Source organism: Stegodyphus dumicola, chromosome 2 (assembly GCF_044657685.1).
Source record: "Stegodyphus dumicola isolate Sdum_Otavi_A_Nest chromosome 2, ASM4465768v1".
Lineage (NCBI taxonomy): Eukaryota > Metazoa > Arthropoda > Arachnida > Araneae > Eresidae > Stegodyphus > Stegodyphus dumicola.
In genome coordinates, this window is record NC_140769.1 from 167,634,783 (window position 1) to 167,661,683 (window position 26,901).

At 32.2% G+C, this 26,901-nt stretch overlaps 1 protein-coding gene across 3 annotated transcripts in view; it reads left to right on the plus strand.

Annotated features, from left to right (window-relative positions):
* The window catches only part of LOC118186032 (uncharacterized), a 191,495-nt gene extending 167,313 nt beyond the window's left edge, over positions 1-24,182 (plus strand). For all 3 annotated transcript variants that reach the window (XM_035356014.2, XM_035356015.2, XM_035356016.2), the window contains 2 exons: positions 17,621-17,773; positions 23,826-24,182. In XM_035356014.2, coding sequence (XP_035211905.1) covers positions 17,621-17,773; positions 23,826-24,028 — 356 coding nt within the window. In that variant the 3' untranslated portion in view covers positions 24,029-24,182. The remainder of the gene's footprint in view (positions 1-17,620; positions 17,774-23,825) is intronic.
* The last annotated feature ends 2,719 nt before the right edge of the window (positions 24,183-26,901 follow it).

Sequence of the window (26,901 nt, forward strand, 5' to 3'; positions counted from 1 at the left end):
GTTATTTACTGATGTAGAGTGCAGATTCTTCACTATGGAAAACTAATCTCTCCCAGGTCGATAATGAGTATGTTTGTAAAATGGAATATTGCGTAGAGAAAACATAGGGTTTAGTAATATACTGATTATCATTATGTTTGTAAATATTACTTTATGATAATAATTAATATATCAATAAGCATCTAAGTAAAACATTGTTGCATGCTGTGAGACCAAAAAGGTTTCCTTAAATAACTAAACCCAAGAAAATTTGAATCTTCATTGAGATAAATAACAGGTAAGAATAAAAGAAAAAGGAGGCGAAAAAAATAAGGCCACTTTCTGTTTAACACACGAATCACAGGTGACCAAAATCCTTACTGACTGCCCGAAGTTGTAAATCATAAGCACATGCTGCATAATGTAAATGTACTAAGAGTCTGACGTTGTGTAGCTTACTCTAAGCTACTAATAATTAAATTTAGTAACTGTCTTTCTAACGTGAGCCTTCTGCTATAGTGTTACGAATATTTTACTTAGATAGGTGATTTTACTGCAGTTATATGTGAAATTGTATTTTTCTGTGTAAGGCAACATTAAAAAAAAAAAAAAAAAAAAAAAAAAAAAATCTAGGGAGGAAAGCTACATCAGAAAAGTAGGAATACAGGGGCAAATCCATTTAACATTGAGCAAACGGGTATCTTGGTAACTTAGCGACGGCCTTGGCGATTAATTTTTGGCCAATTTGGCGAGAAATAGTCAAAGGTCGCAAAGTTGGCGATCATTTGGCGACATTTTAGTCCGGTCCCTGTATTACCATAATAGGTATTGTAATTGAGTAAATGTAAGTGATCACTATATTAGCTGTAGCCGTAATTCGACCCTCATATTTCCGTCCAGTAATTTCGAGAAGCAGAAAGTACTAGAAATATCTCGGCGGCAGGGTGAAAATTTTATCAGGCCGGTGAGAGCATCTGGGTGTTAGCTTTCAGCTCAGCATGAATTCTGAGTACTGTATCCGGTTTAGCTTCTCTCTTTAGCTGCGGTTTGTATTGCGTTGTGGATAATGTTTATAGTAGTTTGAAGTATAACTACTGATTGTACTCTGCGATATTGTCAACACCTGTACGATTATTTCTGTGGAAAGTTCCAGAACTCTGAAGTGTTTCCTTTGATAAAGTAAATATTATCAACCTATCATCATACATGTGTGCATTCAATCTATTGCGAACTCGAACGCTCGCAATAAACAATAGGATTGCTCAAAGGACAGGATAAGTAATTTTGCATAAAGATTTTGTTGCATAAAAGAATATTAGCTCATTGTATTAATATTAATACATCTCTTTCCTCTAGTTGACAAACATTTTCAAGCCAGCACTGATAAAGTGGCTCAAGAAGCGCGCTTGTCCTTGAAGAATTTTTTGCATTTTTGAAGGCATTGCCGTAAAAAAGCAGCGGCAGCTGTCTAGCTAGAGAGAGAAATGGAAAGCGAATGTCAAGTCCAAAATGAAAATTGGGTTCCGATGGATTTAGTTTTGGTTTAGCTGTATTTTGATTGGTTAAAAATAACTTTCAAAAATTATGGTTAAAAATAACTTTCAAAAATTATTACTGGCTGAAGTATTATGTAATTTAATGCGTCATTAGCATTATGCAAGAATGGTATGACATGGATTTATTTTTTAAATGACGCAAAATAGAGATTTATTATAAGCAGTTACTATTTTGAGGAACGAAACTGGAAATAACGAAATTAAAATGGGGAATTAAAAGAAGTTAGTATTTTGATTTACACATATATTTTATTTTACAGAGTAAACTCCCGATTACAGGGGTGGTTTCGGGAACGACTTCCAATATTTATTCAGAATAACAGTTAATCCAAGTGCAGTTAAAAAACCATTGGAAAAAGAATAACCTATATTATAATAAACAGAAATATATTATCTCTATTTTCAAACTCTAAATCTGGAGAAAAAGCTCATTTGGTTATGCACATCAGATCAGTAGCAAACAAAAAGGAATACACTTAAAATAACGAAAAAGTAAAATCATTAGATAGGAAACTCTTTTTATCCCCCCTTTTTCATTTTTACTTTTCCGTACACAGTTTTGTCTAATGCCGCTGATTTTTAATAATCTTTCCTACGCTTTGCACAATAAACGAACCTCTTTTTTTTTAACAGGGCTGTATTTAATATCAGTCTAAGATTTTAACATCTCATTTATTCGTTGAATCTTAAGATTGCCATTACCACTATTCTCTAAATATAAATCTGAAGTTTTTCATTAATATGAATGAAGCGACAAAAATGTCACTTAAAAATGAAGTTCACGGATATGAACATATTTCGTTAATCTTTCATCCGAGGCTTAGCTGTCTGATTTCGTTTCCCATAAGTAAAATTAATCCGTTCATTTAATTTACTGAAATGAAATGTAGGCGTTAGACTTGACAGTAATATTTTTTGTAACAGAAAGAACTGTTAGTCAAGGTAATGTTGCTGAGATTGTATTCCCAAACTTAGATCTGTATGAAATGAAATATGTTGTAATTTCTTTAACATAATTTTAATTTTTCTAAAAGAATTATTTTTGAATGAAATGAAGATTAATTATTTTTCAAACTGATTTTTCTTTATGTAATTTTAACTCTTTTAATTATTGATTTATTTCAGTTAAAGAGTAGAAATGGCACCAGTTTTAAAAAATTGATTAATTAACAACAACAACAATAGATCTAACCAGCTAACAGAGCCATTATCACAGGGATCTAACTAGCCTTTAATCTCTGCCATGTCTAAAATCTATTGCATCCAAAAAGTTTATATTGAAGACGTATACTTATTTATAACTATTACTTGTACTGCTTTGAGAGATAAATCTGAATCCATAGTTTAAAGAATCAAGAAACAAAAAATTCCATCTCATGCAATTCTCAGTCTGTGTGTCCCCCTTCTCGTTAAAAATTTTCCTTAGAAAATAGTGAAATTAGCTTATGGGCTAATGGGCGCTTAGTTCCAAAATTTAGCTTTTCTAGAGCGAAATTTTTTAATTAATCGGTATATCAGTGTACAGCGTAATTAATGCATTGTATACGTCCATATAATCTAATAAATGATTTTTTTCAAAAGTCTGTATAACGAAGGATAGTAATTTATATATGTGATCTCTGCATTGTGAAGGGAAACTTTTTCACATAGAGTTGTTATGGGAATAGAGGTAAAAATGTCGGTCTTACTATAGAATACATAAAATTAGAGGGTATTGTTAATTTGGAGAAGGGCATGCCAGAACATCTTTAAAAGTAACAAGTAACTCAAATGCAACAGTTAGAGTTGAAAGTGATTTACTGTAAGGAAAAGGAAATTCCCATTCACAAGAGCGAAAACTACCCAAAACCGATAGTTTGTTGGAAGGTAAGTAAGTGATCGAAATGTAAGAACTGTTGTTGTACGTACGGTGCTGGTGCTGTGCCTTAGAGAGGGTGTGCTTTTGTAATAATGTAAGCAGCAGAATCTGTTTTTGAAATTGACCGCATCCTGGCAACCTTTTTAAGAGCATAAAGAGATAGTTATCAGTGCTCAACATATCTAAGACGACCATCTGCATGGAAGAACAAAATCGCATAGAACTATGGTTTAGAGCAGGGTTTCTTAAACTGTTTTCAGTCGCGACCCCGTTTTATCACTGAGATTTTTTCGCTATTCCCCAGGACCCCATAATATTTGCAAAAATTTTGTGGGACCCCATAAGTATTGCGCAAATCGGACTCACGTCTATGTGAAACTGTCAATTTTTTCACTTTTACTGAAATATACTATTGCAGTTTTGGGCATTAACTTTAATTTTTAATTTTAAGATATAAAACATTTTGACTAAGTAACAGACGAAATGACAGCGTCACGTGCAAAGCAAGTGAAATGAACGTTTATATTATAAAAAGAATGCGTCGAAACGTTTTCGTTTTTTCTTTGTCTATATTGTCTTATCTGAAAATGATTGTAACAAAGAAATATCAAAACTGCTAACCTCACAGTTTAAGAAACCCTAGTTTAGAGAGTGTTCACTCTAATTATTCAATTTCGTCTTACTCATGTTCTTTTTTCTATTCTTTTTCCCTTTTTTAAGTGCGTAGTAAAAATTTGAATTAATCTGCCGAAATGATCAGTAGGCAGGAAAGTAGCTGATGATGAAAGATACATCCTCAAATAAACAGAATGGAAATTGAACTTTTCAGAAAGAAATGACTAATGATCTCGAATGGCGTAGGCGCGTCGCGTCTCTTCTGTCAGCTATCAGAACGGAGACCGACAGCAATGTGGAAGATCGTCTTTAATTCGCTTCCCCCATTCGTCAATTCTTTTTTCCCATTTTCCAGCTCTCCTTCTGGAGATGTCATGGCGTACAGTTCCAAAACCCTATTTTCTGATTTAATCTTATTTAATAAAGCAAGGGTTTGATTTATGAGCTGTTGAACTATAAAAGACACGCAACTGTAGTAGCCATGCAGTATTCAATAAATTAATTACTAAGATTTTGTGATGATGTGATCCTTGTTGCCATTTCAGAGTATCTTCCTGTGGGTGAATGATAAAATGCATTACCCTTAGCTGTAGGGATGCAGTACTGATGGTAAAGATGTTCTTAGCCCTTAGCAGTAATAATAAAATGGCGTAGTGGAATAAAATGGTGAGTGACGTGCCTTGTAGTTGGCAGCGCTTTATGCTTATAATGTTATTTAATTTAAAATATTTTGGAATCAAGATTTGCTACAAATTAAGCATAAGCGAAATACTCTAATGTGTAATGTCATTTTACGCTGAGAGAAATAGTATTGTTAGAAATGTTCATCATTGATCAGTGCACACGGCCTAATGGGCGCAAGTCTGCAGTGTTGGTCAACAACTTCTTGAAGTTTAAGATCTTTCTTGCAGAATTGTTTACCAAAAAATCTCTCCCTTTTTTTCTTTATGCGGGTTGATTTGCATTGCAGGGTAAACATTTGGCGTATTATGAAAAGCAAAAAAACTGAGAATCTGCGCGGTTTTAAAAAAAGGTGTTAACATTTTCTTTCCATGAACGTTAACAAACTATATTATACTATCCTTTTATGTTTTACTTCAGAGGCCCTCAGTCTGGGAGGGATTTCTCTTAGGGAAATTTCATAGTTTTAGGGAGCGGAATGTGATCAGCATGTTATTTAGCTGCTCAGTATTTAATTTTAGTTTATAAATGTAAAAAAAAAGCTACTTTTACTCAGCTTTTGGTATTTATTAACGTTTTCTTATATTTTTTTATTGTTTAATTAATAAAACACGTTTATTAAATATTGGAAAGGAGGGAGGGGTGAATTTATAGCAGTGGTGAAAGGCGTGCATCGCGCAAAAAAAGAGATGGAGAAAACCTGGTATAATTCATTTTTAGAACAAAAATGAAGAATACAAGTTAAAATGAAGAATAAAAGAGTTGTTGTCATTTAAAATTTGAAATTTTCATATTTTTGATCTTATAAATATTACTTATACTATATGTACGTTTTCGTGTTAGTGGCAGAAAAATGGGTCCATTTGGAGTAGCGGGTTTACTTTGTGATGTATTTCCCATATCGTGTGCATGTAAAATAACTTTTCGTTTCTCTACAGAAATAATATATATATATATATATATATATTTATCATTCATGCACATAAACACATAGGATATTAATTCTGTGTTTGCAAATTTGTAAGTACTTAGTCTTGATGATCATTGTTAAGATGGAATTTTTGGTCTTAAGTGTTTATAAGAACCCGTGCTTATAAGAAATTAAAAAGCCATTATTTTTTTAATTGCGGCAAATTTTCTTTATTTATTTTCAATATATTTTTCGAATTGATTTTTTCTATTGAAAGACCTTTTTTTTTTTTTTTTTTTTTTTTTTTTTAAATTGGTGATTGCTTTTATTTGAATAAACACTGTTATTTTTCTGAATATCAGTAGCCTTTTTTTGCTAATAATTTGTTTGAGTTAATACCTTTTGGGCAGTAACTTTGGAGCAGCAACATTCAAGCAAATCAGAATGTAAGTGAGATGTAAACAGCAGGGACGCAAAGAGTATTTGGGTGGTGTTGCAGGGTATTGTTGGATGCTAGGTTCACCAGTCGAATGAGTAAGACACCATAGATTCTTCGCTCAACCAAAGTTTGACTCCCGGCCAAATAGCCGCCTAAATGGTATTTTCATGCGTTTTATCACGTCTAATGTTGTCACGAGCCATTAGTCCTCCACGAAAGCATCTGTGCCGTCGGCAGGTAGCCCTTGCGTGCTTTGCCATAATCATTTATATAATAATTTGTCAGATGCTCGTGACAGTGGAGACAGCATAAGCTAAATGCTACTGCCTAGTAGTATATTCTTGCTTATGACAATTTTTTGTATTTATGATTTGAAACGAAGAACCAAGTTAAAACTGTATTGGGATGTTCTTCGCTTGATCTTATAGTGGGCGAAATATGAATAAATTTCATTTAATGATCTAAATCCTCCTTTCTTTCATTATTCGTGTAAATATTATAGTCTATTAATTATGTTTGCACAGTTTCAGTTTCTGAAACACCAGATTCTGTTTGTTATTCCTAACAAAAGTCATTTTTAGTCCAAAGAGGCTTTGTCCCTAAAGACTATTGTTTTCGTTTTGCGATTTTGCGTTTAATCACTATAAATGTCCGTTTCACTTTTCAAACTGTTGCCACCAAATGTCCTGCATTATGTTTGAAAAAATTAAATAATGAAAAATCTGCATAAATGTATGTATATTTCTCGCATTGTGATAAAACAACGGTACCTAGAGCCATCAAAATTTGAATGACATAATCCTCCTACGAATATGGGCATGTGGAAGATCAAATTTTAAATTTGGAGTTTGTTTTATCCTCGATTTCATATTTTGTAAAACTTTAACGAATTTTTGAGTAACAAACTCAATGATTTAAAAAGCGAGCAATGGCGACACTCTACGGGAGGGAAAAAACCTTTTTATCTCCAGCGCCCGGAACTGTATATCAGAAATTCTAAAGATAGGCTCTATTTAAAATTATTTTGCGACATTGCTATTGAACTGAATTTTACGGTATAAGTGCGCAAGAACGTGATATTTAATAAATAAAGGTAACACACAAAACATTCCCTTTGGACGTAATTTAAAATCTGAAACCTTTCAGATTTTTTAAAAAAAAATTTAATTAAATTCATGTAAAGTCTTTGTAAGTGTCCAATCGTAATTCCGGATGATTTTTGGCTTTTGTGACATTTGTCATATAGAGAAAATGGCAGCTGAGGACAGAAGTTACCGATTTGTATATTATTATCATTTTTAACTTATTGTCATTTGTTAAAGAAATGTCCTTTTTTCGGGGGGGGGTGCGCTTTATTTAATAGCTGTTAGCCTTTCGCCGCTACAAGTGGTCGGAAGTGGTGGCCATTTATTTCATTATGGAAGCACCTTGTTGGCCACCGTTACCTTCTATGAAGGGTCGGGCAGTTACAACCATGCCTTCTCCAAGGTTCGAAACCAGGCCCAACGCTATGGCAGTCGGGGTCACTAACCACTGTACCGGCTGTGCGGCAAAGTACACTAAAGTAAGAAATCAGTAAATCGATGTATTAACATCGTAAAATCACTAAAATAAACTAATTATGTAGATAATTTATAATAAAAAATCATAGAAGAATTACTATAAGTGAATTGAAAATTACATAAAAAATATTTATTTAGTGAATAGTATTGTAAAATACCCAAAGCAAATTTTTCCTGTAAGATTCTTTTATTATTATTTCCATCTGACATTATTAGTATCAGATGTACTTACTATTAATTGAAATAGTCATCGGTAAAGTCTACCTACTTAATTTTTCCTTCGATTAATTACTTCCTCTTTTTTAGAACAATCTGAAATTCATAAATCAATCGTCTTATTATTTTCTAGATTGCATTTTAATTGCTTGAACTTTTATTCCGGTTATTTTCATTTGAAGCTCTTCGTTGTCTTTGAAGCTGGTGTGGCTTATCAGTACCTAATTAATGATTCAGCTCTGTGTTTTCATATTTTTGTTTAGCACTTTTGGGGGGGGCAACACGTAAGAAATGCACTTCTGAGAATATATTTTTATTATATTCTTATTCACATTTCACCACGTTTCATTCATATATACAACTTCATCTGCCAAAGACTTTTTTTTTTTTTTTAATCAACTCATTTTCTAGTGAATTGATAAATACTAGCATAATGGTCATATGACGGTGATATTGTAGTTAAAAAGTTTGATTTTTTTCAAAATTTAACTTATTTAAGGCCAACGTTCCTTTTTTTGGGATGCATATTTACATTCATTTAAAACTGTAGCAATTGTAAATAAGTTACTCTTTTACTAAGCAATTATTTATTATGTATTCGAACTAAATATAAAAATAGATGCAAGCAATTTTGATGCTAGACGGGCTCAAATGTTTTAGCGTCACTCAGTGTGACTCCCATTATCATTTTTAGTATCAATCTGGCAATGAATATTGATGGGTGTGTTATTGATTTATCTTCAGAAATCAGTAGTGGATGTAATTATATAATTACGATTATGTATTTATATAAAAAATCTGAAAGCTTTCAATTTTTATATTACGCCCAAAAGGGCTTTTTTTAACGTTTTGTTCGTTACCTTTATTTATCAAATATCCTGTTTTTCGCACTTAAACCATAAAATTCAATTCAACATCAATATCACAAAATATTTAAAACCAGCATATCTTTAGAATTTTCGATAGACAGTCTCGCACGCTGGAGAAAAAAAAAAAATTTTTTTTTTTCCCCCTCCCCGTACAGTGTTGTCGTTACTTAAGAAATTCCAAATCCGGGCTTCCAGGTGCTCATATTCAGGTGGGAGGGCTATGTTATTCAAAATTTGATGGCTCTAGGTACCGTTGTTTTTTTTACAATGAGAGAAACATAACGTGCATCCATGCAGATTTTTCATTATTTAATTTCTTTAAATATAATACAGGGTATCATCAGCATTTCATATTCGGCATATCAGCATTTCATTTCGGTGGCAACAATTTGAAAAGTGATCGACTTTTAGTGATTCGACGCAAAATCCCGTTTCGAGGCTAATAACCCTTCTAAGCTAATAAATTTTTTAAAAAAATTAAAATGCGCATTTTAATGTAAACTTTCTTTTCAATCAGTTATCATAAACACATTTTTAATTCCACTGTATTGTTTTGTATATAAAATAACTTTCATTTATACGATCTACTAGGACTGTTGATTGATGTAAGTGACTGAAATTTTTTTGGCATATATGCACTAATATTTCCCGATTTTGAGTACTTTATTTCGATCTCGTTTGATTCGTTAAATTCGGAGTTGACGTTATATCCGAATAAAAGTCATAATTGGATTCAGAATCGAACTATGTTAACTTCTTAATTTACCAATAAAGATGCACAAATGTAGTGTTTATTTAATTCATTAATAATCTATATCAAATCTGAAAATTTTATTCATTCTTTTTAAATTGTCTAAGACTTGTCCAAAAATACTTTGCAAAATATGGAAAATATTTTTTTTTTGGGGGGGGGCGTGTGGGGGGAAGCGACTTGTTCCTTGTGAATATTTTAGACTGTAATTGTTCATTACATAAGAGCAGTATCATTGGACATCCGATTGATGGGAAAAGCAGCTTCTGTTCGTCAAGAAACGTGGAGCACCAAAAGGTAGAAGGCTGACTTCCCTCCGACTTTCGCCTGCTTGTTTTAGATGGGCTAAGAGGAATAGCCTTCGCGCCTAGGTTGGCCGTACCTGGAGAAACTCCCGACGTACTTCGCCCGTTTCTGCCATTCTCACCCTCTCGCCACGTTGAGGCAACTAGAAGGACTTGATCATTTCACCATTCACTAGAAGGACTTGATCATTTTCATTGGACATCTTCTTACCTGTTTGAGACTTGCAAAATAGGACCTATCGAAAAGACCTACCTTCGTGTGAGAAATATTGACAGCACTTGGGCTCATGAATCTGTCTAGCCTAATGGCTAACCAGTTAAGATCAGTAACAATAACAACATAAAACAGTATTGAATGTATCTAAACAATCATCAATGATCTAATCATAATGCAAGAATAAGAATTTATAATGCCATCATGATATCTTATTCTTGAAAAATACGTTTTTTTTTTACCTTCTTAAAGTAGTCAGGAAGACTTCCACCGAAAAATCCAATAATATTGAACCTAGACACAGAGTTCTTTCATAGATCTTGAAATTTCGCTTTTCTTATTTTCTTGGGAAAGAAACGGGATTTTGGGGAATTGTAGAATGATTTGGAGCTTCCTTCTAAATTCTGGGGCCTGAGCTCTGGTGCTTCTGGAATCAGTTCTGTAGAGAACTTTTACACTAGTACTGAGAGATTCTTCTAATGATATTAAGGAATGCACAACTTGTACTTTAAAATTGAACTGAAAAAAATATGAATGTTAGAGAAATGCTTTAATAATCCCCAGAAAATTTAATACCGGCAAAGATGCAAATATTTTTCCCTCTGTTTTGCAAATTCAATGCTTAAATAAGTGAAAAAAAAACAGTAACTATATATAGCTTCTTGTATAAAGCAAAATCAAAGGAAAAGGTTTCTTTTTTTTTTTAAGCAAGAGAATATTTTTGCTCCTCGAAAAAGAGGCGTGTAGGAAGACAGCATATCAAATTTTTTAAAAGCACTCAAAGACTTTTTTCCCCACAACGCTGAACGAATATTAAATTTTTGCGCAATAAAAGTTTACATTCTTCAAAATCAATAAGCAAAAACTGGAACTCAATATTGAACGACAAATTCATCATTACTGGAAAATAGCCCTTGTAAGCTAATGTTGTAGTGTTTTAAAAATCCTTTGATTTTTCTTAGTTAAAATTAATGCCCCAAAAATATTTGAATTTGAAAAATTACTGGACTTGAAGACGTTTCTAAGAGATTGTCTTGTTTTAAATTATATATTTCTTTAATAATTTTCTTAATATATTTAATAAATATCCATTTCATTTCACTAGGATAGAAATGTATTAATATGAAATTTCACAAATTTTGTCGTGTTTATTTTTCTATCAACATGAAATACAGATTTTACATTTGCAGACATCCAGTATATATTTAAGTACAGAACCTGATCACTAGATGGCAGCATAATGTCTTCCTTTTGGTTGTGATGAGTTGAAACGATATGGCTTTTAACAGGTCTTGGTGTTGAAATTGTTTTTAAACTTACCGTTTCTTAAATATTGACTTAAGTTTGTTGCTGTGTTAAACATTGGGTAACAAATGGTTCAAGATTCTAAATGTCTTAGTAAAATCGGAAATAAACATTAATATATATATATATATATATATATATATATATATTCTGTAGCTCTTTTTAATAGGTTTTAGGATAGATCGAATTTAGTTCGCAAATAATTTTGGTTGGTAATAAAATGGTGTTTGCGAAGAAGCATAAATCATGAATTAGTTTCTTCTCATTTCTCTGCAGGGATATGAGAGGAATGAATTTGTAACAGGATCTTATTACGAATTATAGACAGAAGTATGAAAATGGAAAGTGTAAGACAAAAAAGCGTTCTAGTTCTTCCCCCCTCCCCAACAAAAAGAAAAATAAATCAGTGTTCCCTCCCCTCCCAACCTATATATTTTAGTAAAGAAGGTAATGTTTTCAGTCCAAAATTTCGATACAGAATTTTAGTAAATAAGCAAGAAATAGGGACTTGTTTCACGTTTTTATTTATTTTACAAAAAAGTTACAATGCATTTTTATTATTTTTACAATGATGTCTATTTGTGTAAGGACCTTTTCGTCTACGATAACTCTTATATCAAACTTCCAAAAATTTCTGTTTTGTGTATTTAACTTTTTATATTCGTATAAAGAGTTTGTTAGAATTTGCTGAAAATTAGACAACCAGAAGTGGTACTTAAAGCCCATAAAATTTTGCAACATTAAACATAACATGCTGTCCGCATGTATAAATCGTAACATTAATTTTTTAATAAAAAACCAATTAAATTATATGTTAGTTAATTAAAAAAGTAAAAGTGCAGACTTTTGATTGTTAGTAGTATAAATTTCTTATTACAGACCTTTCTGTTTTTTGGAAGAACAAATTAGATTATGTTTACAAGCACTCAACCGGAAAAAATGGAATTAGTGGGAAGTCATGTGCCTGGACACATCAGATTTTTCTTTTTTAAATAATAAAAGGCTGCATTCAATAAAGTGGCAGAATTGATACTTATTTATTCTTCTATTTTTATTTGTGTTTATTTATTTAATAATACAATAAATACTTCTTAGTTGGTGTCTCTTTATTATTTTCTTTGCCAATAATGTTTGCTATCTTCATACCATCTGCAAAACTTTACTTGCAATCAAACTGAAAAATAATACGCACAAATGAATTTTCGCTGTGGATGTTAAGTAAACTTTAATTTTAATGGAGCATAATAGAGAACCTGTTTCGCACTTTACAGAAAAAAAAATTGGTAATTAATTTTATGCATAAAAGCCATGTTTCTTGCACCGATTTGCTGCTATCTGACAACTTGATTCTTGGCTATAGCTGTACGCAAATTTTCCGTGAAATTAAACTTTTTCTTGGCTTTGTTATGTCGGTTTTACTGCTCCCTCTTGGACTGTTTTCCAAAATCCATTCAGTATTCTTCAATGCCGTTTGCCTAGTGCTCGTTTTAAAAACCTGAAAGTGCAGAAGGCCATTGGAAAATCGTCAAATGATTTTACACGTATCTCATTAAACTGAATACAATTATTCCTGTTTCTGATTCTTTCTTTGCTAAATAAGTGGCAGTTGACTTAGGCATGTGACTAGGCTTTGCTCATGTGAAGCGCAATTTTATTAATGTCCTTTTCATGTAAAGCTGAAGTTTCATCTGCAGAAATTAGCTTATAGTGCAGTGAATTAATTTTCGCCGTACTTAAGACTTTTTTTATTTTTAATTTACCACCGTCCAGTGACGTAGCTAGGAGGGCAAGAGGAAAGATATGTTCCCGGGGGCACCATCCAGGGGACGCCAAATTGATGCCACGAAATTTTAGAATGAAATGTTTTTCATTCTTCGCAGACAGGAGGGGGGCACGAAATCTGCAGTTATTCCACGGCGCTGAACACACTAGCTACGGTTCTGCCCGCTGTAACAAAATCCTACACTATCATGAATCCCGTTGGAAACTTTTCCGTACATTGAAGAAGCCATTTCGTACGGTCATTTCCTTCAGCTGAGCCTCAGAAATTTGGTCTATTTTTTGTGTTAATTATTATTTTCTGTTTTAATTATGCCCATGTCTTATCGAGTGTTACCACAAATTTCCATTTATCAGTAGCTAGGAGTTTTTTATATAATTTTCTACAAATCGTTTTCATTTCGCAATGTGCTGTACCAAAAGCAGATGACTTAAGATTCAGATACCTTTCTTAAAATATTTATGAATGATTTTTCTTAAAGTACCAGAAATGCATTCCCAGTTTCGATGCAGGGACGTAGCTAGAGGGGGACAAGGGGAGACATTTGTCCCCGGGCGCAGCTTCCAGTCATAGTTCACTGGCGCTGAAAGCACTAGCTACAGCTCTCTAGCAACGGATCTTTGAATCGGTGGATGTTTGTTCAGGATCCTAGATAGTTATTTGCGATCGAACCAGAGAGGTTTATTCTAACTTCTTTCGGTCGAAAAGTCATCGGATGCGGGTCCGCCCATCTTTTTTTTTTTTTTTTTTTTTTTTTTTTTTTTTTTTTTTTTAATTTTCAGCTAGACTTTTTTTTTCCCTTTCAAATTTAATGTATTAAAAATACCTTTCTTTGAATTACAGCATCTCGATTTTTACAACTCTTTACGATTGCTCCGAATATTTTTGCACAGAAAATGCATTTATGTAATATTCAGATCGTTTCAAACTAAATCTCTTATTTTCTATTCTTGTCAAAACAAAACAGTCGTTCGCCATTATACTGAAAATGGATTCCAAATTTTTAAAGTTATGTATGCGTTTGCTAATCGAGAAACAGTGAGTAATAGTTGTTATGTATATCTATTTAGTGAATGGATTCTGTGTCATAACTTTCACATTTCTGTCTTCGCTTAGTTTTGACAATTTTCATTGTATTTACAGAAATATATCACTAATTTTTTTTTTTTTTTTTTATTATTTTAAATGTTCTATTTGATAATCTTTATTCTTCCCTATCTTTCTACACCGTAATTTCCAAGACAGTATTTTGCAATATCGGAAGACGTACTTTATCCCATTCCTCATGAACAGCTTTCCAAAGTCCAACGAAGGTTGTAGTTCGTCGTTTCGACAATCCGCTTTTTAAAAGTCCAAAAATCTGTGGGTTACATCAAGAAATTTCGTAGGGATATGAATGAAGGGTTTGGCCTTGATAACACGTTTCTTGTTCCATTTTTTTTTTTTTTTTTTTTTTTTTTTCAAGAAATTAACAATGGATTTTGACGTATGGCTGCTCGCTTTGTCTTGATGCAGTTCTACTGATTTATGACACTGTGAGTAAAGCGAAGGTATTTCATATTTGAAAATTGGGTATAAAATAGCTTTCTGATAATACATGGAGCTGATCTTAACATTTTTCTCCACTCTCTTTATGTTTAATTTGCCGTTATATGATAAACAAGCAGCAGTTATAAATCCGTTTGTAAAACTTTTCTTTAGATTTTTTTAACCATGATTTAAGTTTTTCCCTCCACTTTGATGATAATAAACCGATCACTTTTTATTTCAGTCATTTAAATGCACTCAAGATTCATGTATTGCGACAACATTTTTGCATTTTTACACGGATAAATGTTTCTCATAAAGAATTCTGCAGCGCGTTCTGCGTTGGGCGATATGTCAAGGTGAAAGACAATGCATATTATGCTTTTTCGACTTTTTATGATTAAAATCAGCATTAATCATTTTGTTTATAGTTGACACGGAACATTTTAATGATTTTTAAAATGTACTTTGAGTTAACGGATTCTCTTTCAAAACTAAAGATCTTATCTTTGCAACTTTTGAAATATTCCGTTTCTTTTCGAAATATATTCGGAACAATTTTTCTATTTAAAGCCAAATTTCGACTTTTCCCTCGTTCTTATTGACAATATTACCTATCGTAGCTTTATATATCGAAAAACTATGGCTTTTACAGAGTTTTTTAATAACTAAATAGGAATAATTTTCTTCGGAAAGAGCAGAAACATATCCTTCCATCCACTGCTTCTTTAAAAGCGCAATTTTGCATGAAAATAAAATTGTTAAGTTGCAGACGATAACATATACTTTCAAAAATATAGTTGCAATTAAAACAAAAATTTCCAAGCAGACGATTTTTTAAAGCAAAGCAAAATTGTCTGAAAAATGTGTGAACAACCTCTGTATTAGATTTAAAATAGCTCTTAAGAATGGTATCAGATACAAATGATATTTTTTTTAAAGAAGGGCACTTATATTGTATATGTATATTATATTAAATTTAATGAAATTATGATGTATTTTTCTTGATTGCATTCTTTATATCCACTTGAAAGGTGGTATTATGAATATAAATTAATAAGAAAATTTATCTTCAAAAGGAAGCTGACAAATTAATAGCAATAAAGGTAGAAAATATTTTAATGTTTTGCTAACTTGTCGACGTGGTTTTAGAAGCATTGAAGTGTCTGAAATTTACTTATTATGTAGGGCCAGTTAAAGAAATTTCAAGACTTCCCGGAAGTTAGGAAATGAGATGGTCAAAGTCTAGGTCTTCCACTCAGGAAATGGTAACGATAGAAACAAAAATACTAACAATAAACTTGCAACCTGAAACCTTGAGATTATAGTGTATAAAATATCCTAGCATTTTAAAGTTCTAAAAATGTAAAATATCATAAAAATTCGTAGAAATATGCACCACTTGACATAAGATCTTAATTTCATGGGGATTTAATTATTTTCATACTTTCCTATTTATGTCATTTTACTTTCAAAACTGTAGAAATAGTATAATAGCCGACTAAACATCTATCATCTTCTCTTAAGCAAAATTAATACCCCTTATCGCCAATTCAAAACAATAAATCTCTACTATCAATTAAAAATAATTTTGAAAAACTCTATTCTCTGAAAATAAATTAATATATGTGAAACGCCACCTCCATAAAAAAACCAAAGAAGTTAGACATTTGCGATTTTTCAGTGGTTATGGATAACTTGTTGAGCTTTTTTATTCTGTAACTGCAATAACAACATCCATTAAAGTTTTGGAGCTCTTCACTTTGATGGCGGTTATGAAAGTCGTTAATGGAGACACCATTGTTGGACCATTACATCTGAAAGAATGAGTTTTAACGTGAATTTAAAATTCTTTTGTCTGAAGGTAATGACGGAGTTTCGATTTCATTGTAAAATTTTAAACATCTTGATAAAAGATTTATAACTGTGACTTTTGAGGTATTATTTAATTACTGAACTGGAATTTCAGTCCATGCAAGATCTCAAAGGTTTGAAGCTCAAAAGCATTGTTTGTATCAGAAGTTTAGCTTAGTTGCATTAGTATTTGTGCATGGCGCCCCCCCCCCCCTTGTTGACCAGCCCTGTCATTATGTGCCCAAGAAATAAAGTTTTGTTTGATATTTATTAGGAATAGAAGTTAATTAGAAAGCATCATAGCATTATTATATATTTTAATTGTTCTTATTTATGTGAGACTAAAAACGTCATAATTAGGAAACTAATTTAACTTTTATTACTGAGATACTAATTTCTTAAAAATGTTTTTACAGATTTTATCTTGAAATATCTTAAATAGGTATAAAATTAATTTGAATTATAAATTATAAAAGTGTAAAATTTTAAACTAGGCCAAGAAAAAAGTTTGGCATATATTTTGAATAAAAAAAACCTGTAAAGCTACATTGGCAGAAATTGTTTCACTGATGAAGAAGAGAGACTTGGGTTTGATTGCCATCGAATTCAAAAGTTTTATTCAAAGATCTCTTACCAAACTAAGGTTGCTTTTTTGCTAATTTTAAAATCTGTTTAACTGTTTTTTATGTTAAAGCATGTGTAACAAAAATATACACATTAGAAAACTGCTCATGTAGTTTTAGAGAAAATCAGATCATCCTGGGAGAAACCTGAAAAATGTTTGGAAAATTAAGTATTTTTAACTTGTTTTTTTTGCTGAAATCTAAGTTGCCTACATCGTGAAAACACAACTGTAGGATTCTCTCTACATAATAAGGCTGAACTACAACAAAAGGAAGAATGCCTTCATTAATTCATGGCTTTTGAGTTGCATATTTTCATAGATATGTCATATGTATTTAATCTTCATTATTTACATTAACCAGTAACATTGTATTCCCTTTCTCTATATTGTTTTACCCAGATATGCTTAATTTTAGAAACATGAGACGATTGAACATCATAGCATGCCATCTTATAATGAGTGAATTGTATTTTTTATTACGAATGTAAATTTATGGAATCCCTTTTTTTAATGTATATTATCATTTTTAAACATTTTTTCACTTGCACTGAATTTCTATTTTATTTCTATATAGCCCTTGCTGTGAAGTGCTATATCTGTAGCTGGTCACCAAGGGATGCTACAAATACAACAGTTTTGTGCAGTGACGAACATTTTGAAGCAAATATAGTTAGCATGTTAGATTGTGACAAAGGATGTGAAACATATGTTCACATAGATGCTAATGGTATGTAATCCTCATTTCAACTATTTAATAAAATTAATAGTATTAAAAAATAATCTAATAAGTAATAAAATTAATAGTATAAATTTTGTACAATATCCCTTGCATTTGTATTATAGTAAAATGAAACTATATAAGGTAGATTAAGTTTCTTATTTTATTAAATATAGGTTATATTAGTGCCTGAGAGTAGGCATTTACTGTTTTTTAGTTCCTTGTATGAAGAAAAGGAAGTACTGTAATCACGAAATTTTCGGGTATCATATTTCAACGAAAATATCCATTTTTGCTGTTATTGAATACAATTTACCGATGTTTTTGCTGTTTGTTACAGCTGTACGTAAGGTTAGAATAAGGGACTTTTTTACCCAAAACAGGTTGCAAAAAGGATTTATAATGAATAGAGTCAGAATGTTGAAATTTTGTATATAGGACTGCTATAATGTGTAGTTGTGCCCATCCTTTTTCAGCTGCAATCGGCTGAACCAGAAGTTTATATACACTCTTTTGCTAAAACCCCGAAGCACCAAGAAAGACCTTTGCGATTGTGACAAAATTTGGTATGCAAAAATATCTTCATCGAACATGCAAATGATAAAAGTTTCAAGACAAATGAATGGGAATTGCGATAATGGCATGTATTTCTAGTGCGCAGTTTGCAAAGTATAAAACCAGTAACAGAGGCGGAAAGGTGCCATTACGGCACTATCGAAGACCTTGCAGACAACTAAACTTTACCGAGCGTGGTCGCATTGTAGGTTTGCGTGAAGCTTGGTGGTTGATATTGAGCAATAGGCCACCACCTGCAGAGTACAGACACTGCTGTGCAAAGATGTTGGCAGCAATGAGTGCTACAAGGAAGTTGCCAATGAAATGAAGACTCTGGAAAGACAAGGAGCGCAAATGCGAGGCAAGATAGGATGATTGTTCGCCAAGGCAAGATAGGATAATTGTTTGCCATGCCCGAACTGCCACAACGGTATCATTGTCGACTATTGAACACACTACAGCCACGTCTATACCTCCCATAGTACCGTGCACCATCTCACGGGGCTTGTCTGAGGTGGGGCTACGCTCACAGAAGCCTTTAAGATATTGGTCTTTGAGCCCACAACATCGGAGTCGTCTGGAGCGGTGTCGCAGCCGATCATCATGGCTGCTGTGATACTTCTTTAACAATTTGAAGTAAACTTCAATGATGGAACACAGCAATAACTTTTATTTTACACTAAAAAAAATGGCGACATACGAAACAAAAGAAGAAAAAGTATATATACTTATTTTTTAAAAATAATTACAAGCTTCGTGCAAGAAAAAGCATGCGGCTCTCGAGCCTGCATTTCAATATTGCCAGTAACCTGTACATTATTTATTATCCATGTATTTCAAATGCACGAGAGATTAATAACGATATTAAAGCTGTTACACTGCCATCAGACTGGCATCTTATAGTGTTCAGCGATGAATCCCGCATCACTCTTGAAGCAGATGACCACCATGTTCTTGTCTGAAGAGGATGTGGCCAGCGGTCCCAATCAGCCTTTGTTTTACAAAGGCATACAGCCATAACTCCTGGTGTGATGGTGTAGGGTGCTATTTCTTATGACAGCAGATCATCCTTAGTCATTCTCCATACATCTTTAACAGCTCAACGATATATTGATACAACCCTGTGGCCAATTGCATTACCCTTCATAGCATGTCATCCCGAGGCCATTTTCCAACAAGATAATGCCAGGCCACATACTGCTCGCATATCTCTGGACTATCTCCTGTGTGGTTGATACTCTTCGTAGGCCAACAAGGTCACCAGACCTTTCACCAATCGAGCATGTCGGGGACATGCTTGTCCCCCAGATTAGGCATCACAAAATATCGCAGATCTGGAGCGACAACTGATGAATGCCTGGCAGAATGACATTAGGAACCTCCACCACTTCTTGCCTCGATGAATTCAAGCATGCATTGCTGCCAGGGGCAGTTCAACCAACTACTAATTTGAACACTCAATGGGTGATTGTGAGCCGTGAACAGGTACTATAATTTTGATTTTTTTAATCATTTTATTATTTGTGTATGAGCTTTACATATATTCAATTTCATCAAAAACAACCACTTCCTTCATGGTGCGTCGATTTTTTTGGAAAAGAGTGTATATATATATATACCCACTCTGTTAGTTAGCTCTATGAGATCAGTTCTTTTATTCTTATATGTTTTGTAAATTGTGCATTTTTTGCTTTAAAAATGATTGAATCATGTTGTTCTTATCTTCTGGTTAAGGATTTTGTACCTTTACTTAATGTGCCTTCAATAGTTGTAGAATTAACAATAATTTAAAAGCTGTTTAAGTGCGGCTAAGCCTAATTTTTTTTAAACCATAGTAGCCATATTTGTTTACATTTAAAACTTAGTAGAATAGTGAATTAAGTCAGTTTCTTCACCTTCAGTGTGTTTTTGCAGAGTAGAACCAAAAGTAAATTTTCAGTTTTTGTGCACCGAAAAATCTGCCTATTGGCCCGCTAGCCGAAATGCTTTTTTTTGCATATAAACTCGAATTTTATTGTAAAAATTGTTTTTAAATTGTTTTAACAGTAATTGGTGTTTTATATTTTTCAATCTTCAATAAACATATTTTGAGGTTTTATGTTTATTTGCCTTGATAATTGAATTAATTAATTAAGAAATATATCTCTAATGAATTTCAGGGAAATAAGTTTAGATGAAATACTGGAAAAAATATGTATAATTTAATATTCTGTATAAGGAAGTCATGTGGTGTACTCATCAGATTTTTTATGTAAGCTATGCAGTTTGTTCTTTAAAAGTAGGTTAGGTTAGTAGATGAAGGTAAAATACACAAGGGCTATTTGCCTAAGGGGGACTGCTGAAGGACTTTTTAAGGTAAACTGGCTCATATGTGTGTTAAACATTGGGGAAAAACAGATTATGCATGTTTTTATTAAATGTAGCAATTTCTGTACTGATTTTCATTAAATTATTCTTTAATCATACCGTCAGTCTTTCCTGACATACCTGCTGGCACAAACATTTGCAAATGCAGAGAAAACAGTCCAGATAATTATCATCATCTTTTATCTGATGTATTATCATCATGACATGGTTTTTTTTTTAAAGTGATCTAAGCTCATTCAAGAATTACTTGATCAATTCCTGACATCTCTTCTGCAAAATATACAGAGCAATTGACACTATTAGTTAAACATCTGCGAAACAGCATAAATGTCTACATCCTAAAAGCTTTATATAATCTAGGCAAAGGGCTTAAATGTTGATAATTAATAATATGCAATTTTCATATTGAAGTAGCTGTGAATAGGTGCGAATTTACGGATATTTCTGATTAAATGGGAAACAGTGGGGTATTTTTGAAGGAAAAATTTATGAAAAGTAGACACTTTAAAAATAGTTTCATAAGTTAATTTTTAAGTGATACACATACCATTTTGGGTAAATATTCTAATGTTCATATAGAAGGCGACAAACAAAATACTGCAAAAAAAAAAAAAAAAAAAAAAGGCACTAATGTTACTCACGTAAAGAAGGAAAATCTTCTACTCAGCTCAGGCCTTATATGTTATTATTAAATGGGAGGTGTTCCCAGTTATTAAGTGCAAAAACAGTCCAAAATGGTTAAAGGATAATTTGCTACTGATATGATAAAACTGTTAGAAGGTCCACATGTTTTATCATTAAAAAATATTAAATGGATGTTTATAAAGCATAAAAAAAAATTTCTTTAAAAAAAAAAAAATGTTGTTGGTGATCTGAAGGTCCGGATTTTAAGTTCATTTGGGATATCGGACATCAGGATTTCAGACTTTGTACTGTATACATATGTGTATTTATTTCTTTCGTTGCACCAACCCCATAATGACGATGCAGCAGAAGATGTAAAGTTCTTGTATCATTTTTGGTTTTGCCATATTTTGCCCCTATTTCTTGCAATTGGCCAGTGTACTTCTGGTTTTTTGTTTTATGCCTTTGATTTATTAAAACTGAATGTGTGTTGAATTTTAAACGTATTTTTTAAAATAATATTTTATATATGTATAATATCCTTTTATTGCTAGTAAAAGAAGTATTATTATATTTAAATCAGTGATGTATTTTTGATATAACTTTGCTAGTGCAATGCAATCTTACATAATTCTTCTTTTATTATTATTAATTGTGTGGAATAGGTTTGTAGTGTATAACAATGCATAACATATGCATTATCTCAATGGACACCATCATCTGCAGACTGGGGTGGATGTATGATTATACCTATTTACTTTTGTTATATATTCAAATATCCATCATTCCTTTACTGAATGGTCCTGTATGTGTTAATTTTAAAATTAGTTTAAATAATTAAAATAACGTTTTAGGAAAGTTTCTCCATGATACACTGGAGTGCAAAAATTAAGGACGAGACGGTTTTTTCAATATAACTTTGTACAACAGCTTTCCATATCAACACATTTAATACCGTAAGATCCCCAATACGTAAGGACATGAGTAATGTAAGCAACACTTACTAAAAGAGAAATCAGAGGGATAAAAAGAAGCTTTATTGAAAAAGTAGCATGGAGCGCAATGCGACTGAAGGCCGAAACATCCCTGTGATGGGTGTCCAGCAAGAAACATCCAGTCTTTAATAGGGGATATGATCTCCCCTGACTGCTAGACAGGTTTCACAGCGTCTGCCCATGCTGAGAATGAGAGTGTCAATGAGCTGCCCATTCGTCTTGCAGCGCCAATCGAAGCTCCGGAATCGTTACTGGTGGTAAGGTACGAGCTGCCAAGCGTCTGCCTAGAAAATCCCATACATGCTCGATGGGATTGAGATCCAGAGATCGTGCCGGCCAATCCATACGTTCAATATCCTCACTCTCTAAAAGCTGTTCGGCAGCTACTGTGCGATGACATGGTGCATTGTCGTCCATGAAAAGGAACTGCGGACCCATAGCGCCTCTAAAAAGACGCACATATGGAAGAAGAATCTCGTTACAATAACGGGTCCCGTTGACTGAACCTGCGTCGAAGATGTGAAGGTCTGTACGACTACCAAGCATGATGCCTCCCCAAACGAGAACACCGCCACCTCCATACCTGTCCCTTTCAATGATGTTCGAGGGATGATTGCGGCTTCCCCGCTCTCTCCAGATGAGTATGCGATGAGAATCGCTACTCAGACTGAATCTGCTCTCATCTGTATAGAGTACTCGTCCCCATTCATTGTCTCTCCAATTCCGGTGTTCCCGGCACCACAGAGAATGCCTTCTCCGATGGGCAGGTGTTAGAGGTACACACCATACAGGGCGTCGTGCAAACAGACCACCACCGTGCAGTCTTCTGGCCACGGTAAAACGCGATATCGGTCGTCCAGTTGCCTGTGTCGTGTGTCTAGCGATTTCTCCCGCTGTCTGCCGCCTGTTTCTTCTGGCCTGTAAAGCAATATACCGGTCATCTGCAGGTGTGGTTCCTCGTGGACGACCACTACTAAACCCCCAGATAGCTGTTCCTGTAGTTTGAAATTGTCTCCAAAGTCGTGAAACGATGCTGTGAGCAATTCCGAAGTCTGCAGCCACACTGCGGCCTTCCTCCAACTTCCCAATGATTCGACCTCGGGTAAAAGCATCCAGATGTCGTCTAACAGATTGATTATTCGCCATTTCTCGCTGAGGCAGCAACTCTGTGTGATTTTAACTGCTATACGGCATGCAATCTCTTTGCCAGAAATACTGATCTTACACCGACAACATGCTTTATACTACTCAGACACTCCCCCATTACGTCTACCTGCATATCTGCGCATATGCTACCGTACATCACCTTACTTAATCTCCTGATTGGTCTTTCTGTCCGCTCTGCCTCTTCGTTCAGCTGATATGCTAATTTTTCGACTTCGTTCTTAATTTTTGCACACCAGTGTATATGAATTTTAAATCTTTCAATGTAAAATAATAATTCTTTTGTTCACTGTTTTTTTTGTTTTTTTATACTGCTCTCAATATTTTATTATCATTGTGATTATTTTTTCTTCCAGGAGCTGTCGTGCAACTACGTAGGAATTGCTTGCAACCAGAAACAGAATTGACTGGAGATTGTAGATTAGAAGAGAAAAAAGCTTTTACATTAAAACGATGCACATGTGATTCACACTTGTGTAATGCTGCATCATCAGCTTACATGTTTTCTGGTGTTCTTTTGTTTTTAATTTTGATTTTACGAGTTTTATATCATGTTTAAAAAGAAAAAACTGCTTTTTAGGTTGTTTTTAAGTTCTTGCTAATTAGTTGGGAAATGTGGTTGCAGATTTTAATTTTTTGTGCAAATTACTTACTGCCTTTGCAAAACGATTGTATATTAAAATTACCAATAAACTATTTTGTATGTTCCTGAATTTTATTTTGTTTAAAGTATGCACATACACTTTTAAAATGCTAAACAGAAGTACAGTAGTTTAAAGATCTTAATTTATTCATAAGGGAAAAATAATCAGTAGTCTGTAACTCTATATTATGAATCACTTTAATTTTTTGTGTAATATTGTGTTATGATTATGGTGAAATTGGTAAATTGAATATTTTTGTTGGGATATATAATTCATCTAAGATATTAAATTTGCCTGTATGTATTGAAAGTCATATCGGCTACTTGTAGACTAATATTGAGTAAATTATTTAATTAACCCACTGAATAAATTTGATAAAATTAAAAAAGATGCTGAATATTAAGTTTTACATAAATTCATAAAAATAAAATATAAAACCAATGTAAGCAGTACTAAAAGTACAAAGATAATCAACATGAAATTTTTCATTACATAGCATATGTTTTACCATTTTTTTTTTTTTTTTTTGTATAATTTATTTAACATATTCAAATAAGCTTCATATTGTTCATTTAAAAATCATCATATTTCTTAAATGTTATGTAAAGATCTTTGTATTTTCAGTATCTCGACTTAGTTTCCAGCTGCTTGTGCCATTCTATTTGTTTTTTGAACAATTTACAGTTATGACCATTGCAGGCATATGTTTCATAATGGTTTATTAACTAATCATTGTATATTATGGCAATATCCTTCATGCAAATAAGAATTAAACTTCTCATTAAAATGTTTTGAATAACAATATATATATATATTTAACCTATTGCAAGATATTTTGAAATTATATATTTGTATGGAATGGAGAGTAATTACAATAGCCTACTGTAGTTACCTGTCTCTGAATGAGTATTTAATGTCTAAAGCTGTGTAATTTGGGAATATGGTAATTTTGAGCAGATTTTTTTATGGAGTTTATTATCATTAACTTGGAATTAATATCTTTCATAAGCATAAAACTTGAAAAATTTTAACTAAAAAGCTCCTACAGTAATTAAAATAATTACAGAATTTAAATACTTATTGCTAATGATTAATTTATATCTGCAGGGGCAGATATTTTCGATTAGAAAGAAATACCAAAGAATTTGCTACTGGTTATTTTAAGTACTTTATCATTAGTCATTTCAAGCTCTGCTTAATCTGTTTTTCAATTGTCACATGTAAAAGAAAGGGGGGAAAATGTAAGGTTTTGGATTCAGTTAGTTTTGTAAATGTTTATAGTATATTCTGCAGATTTGTCATGATTGTTTCATTATAATCTAATTTCATAAAATTAGGAATTCTTTTTGTGTTGGTGTTCTTAACTGAAAGTATATTTAACAACTTAAATCAGATGTGAAGTTGATCCAGTATAGGCCATCATTATTATTTTCTACTGTGTGTGCCAACTGAAACAATTAAATTTAATAATCTCTCTGGTTAGGTCAATATTTTTGCTATTGATGATATTTATATCTAAAAAATCTTATGTTAGTGATTTCATTTTCCCATCATTTAATAGTTTCTTTATCCTTTAAGTAATAATCCTTTATTTAAAGAGCATAATTTTAAAAACTTATTTTTTGTCTTTCTTTTGGTCATAAACTGTATAATATTTTTTTATTTTAAATTTCAGGGTATTAAAAGTGCCCCAGGATGTAGTTTTCAAAATTAGCATGTCTATTATTATAATCTTCATGCTAATCTATGTCAGTTTTGGGAACATTTTACTCTTCAGCTTTTTTTTTTAAATATTAACTTAAACAGTTCGAATGACAGAAATATTCTTCTGAAATCTGTAAGGAAATATACAGCAAATTCTTATATATTTTTTGTTATGTTCTTGATTTCCATCTCCAAACTAGACTTAATTAAATATACTATATAGGAGAATTTGTAAATGCTAATTGAGTAACAGCTGCTTAATGTTAACTATGCTTTATTAATTTATATTTGAATAAAATAATAAATATTTGTTTACTTGTGCTATTGATTTTGCACAATGTTTATAGAAAGGCTATTACAAACAAATAAGTATTTTAGAATAAGTTTTTTAATGAAATTTAATAATTGCTGTTTTCTCGTTGCATTTTTACACCTTTAAATATGGTTCAAATGTCTTTATATGCATTTTATAAAATATATAAATTGATATGTTTTTGTTCTTCTTATCACTGCCTAATAAAGTGAAATTTTTATACATCTCATCACATTCTATACATAATCATCAATGACTTGGCATAGTTTTTTTATGTAAAAAAGTATTTACTTGTTTTTTATAATGTATATATATATATCGATATATATCCTTTGTAAAAGATGTATGTAACTATAAATTCAAGCACAGCACAATTTTTTAAACTTTCTTTTTCTATTTTTTTAAAAATTACACTGCTTTCTATAAAACTATATGAACTTAATATTTTTTTTATGCTTTCTTAGTATGTGAACCTATAAATTTATGTTACTAGTCATTTATATAAATAGTGAAAACTTGGTATTTAATTTTTTATAGTAGTCTATTGCACAAAATTTTAAACATCTTTTTATGTTGAAATTGAAGCTAAATAAAGATGATCATTTAAAATTTTTCAGGTGTATGAAATTGGCTAGCTGAATTTTAATAGTATGATTAAAATACAGTGTACTCTCGATTATACAGGCTAATGCCAGGGAAGTAGGTAATGGATAATTAAAAAACATGGATAACCCAAACTATAAGTTTTCATGCATTTGTATGTGTTCATTT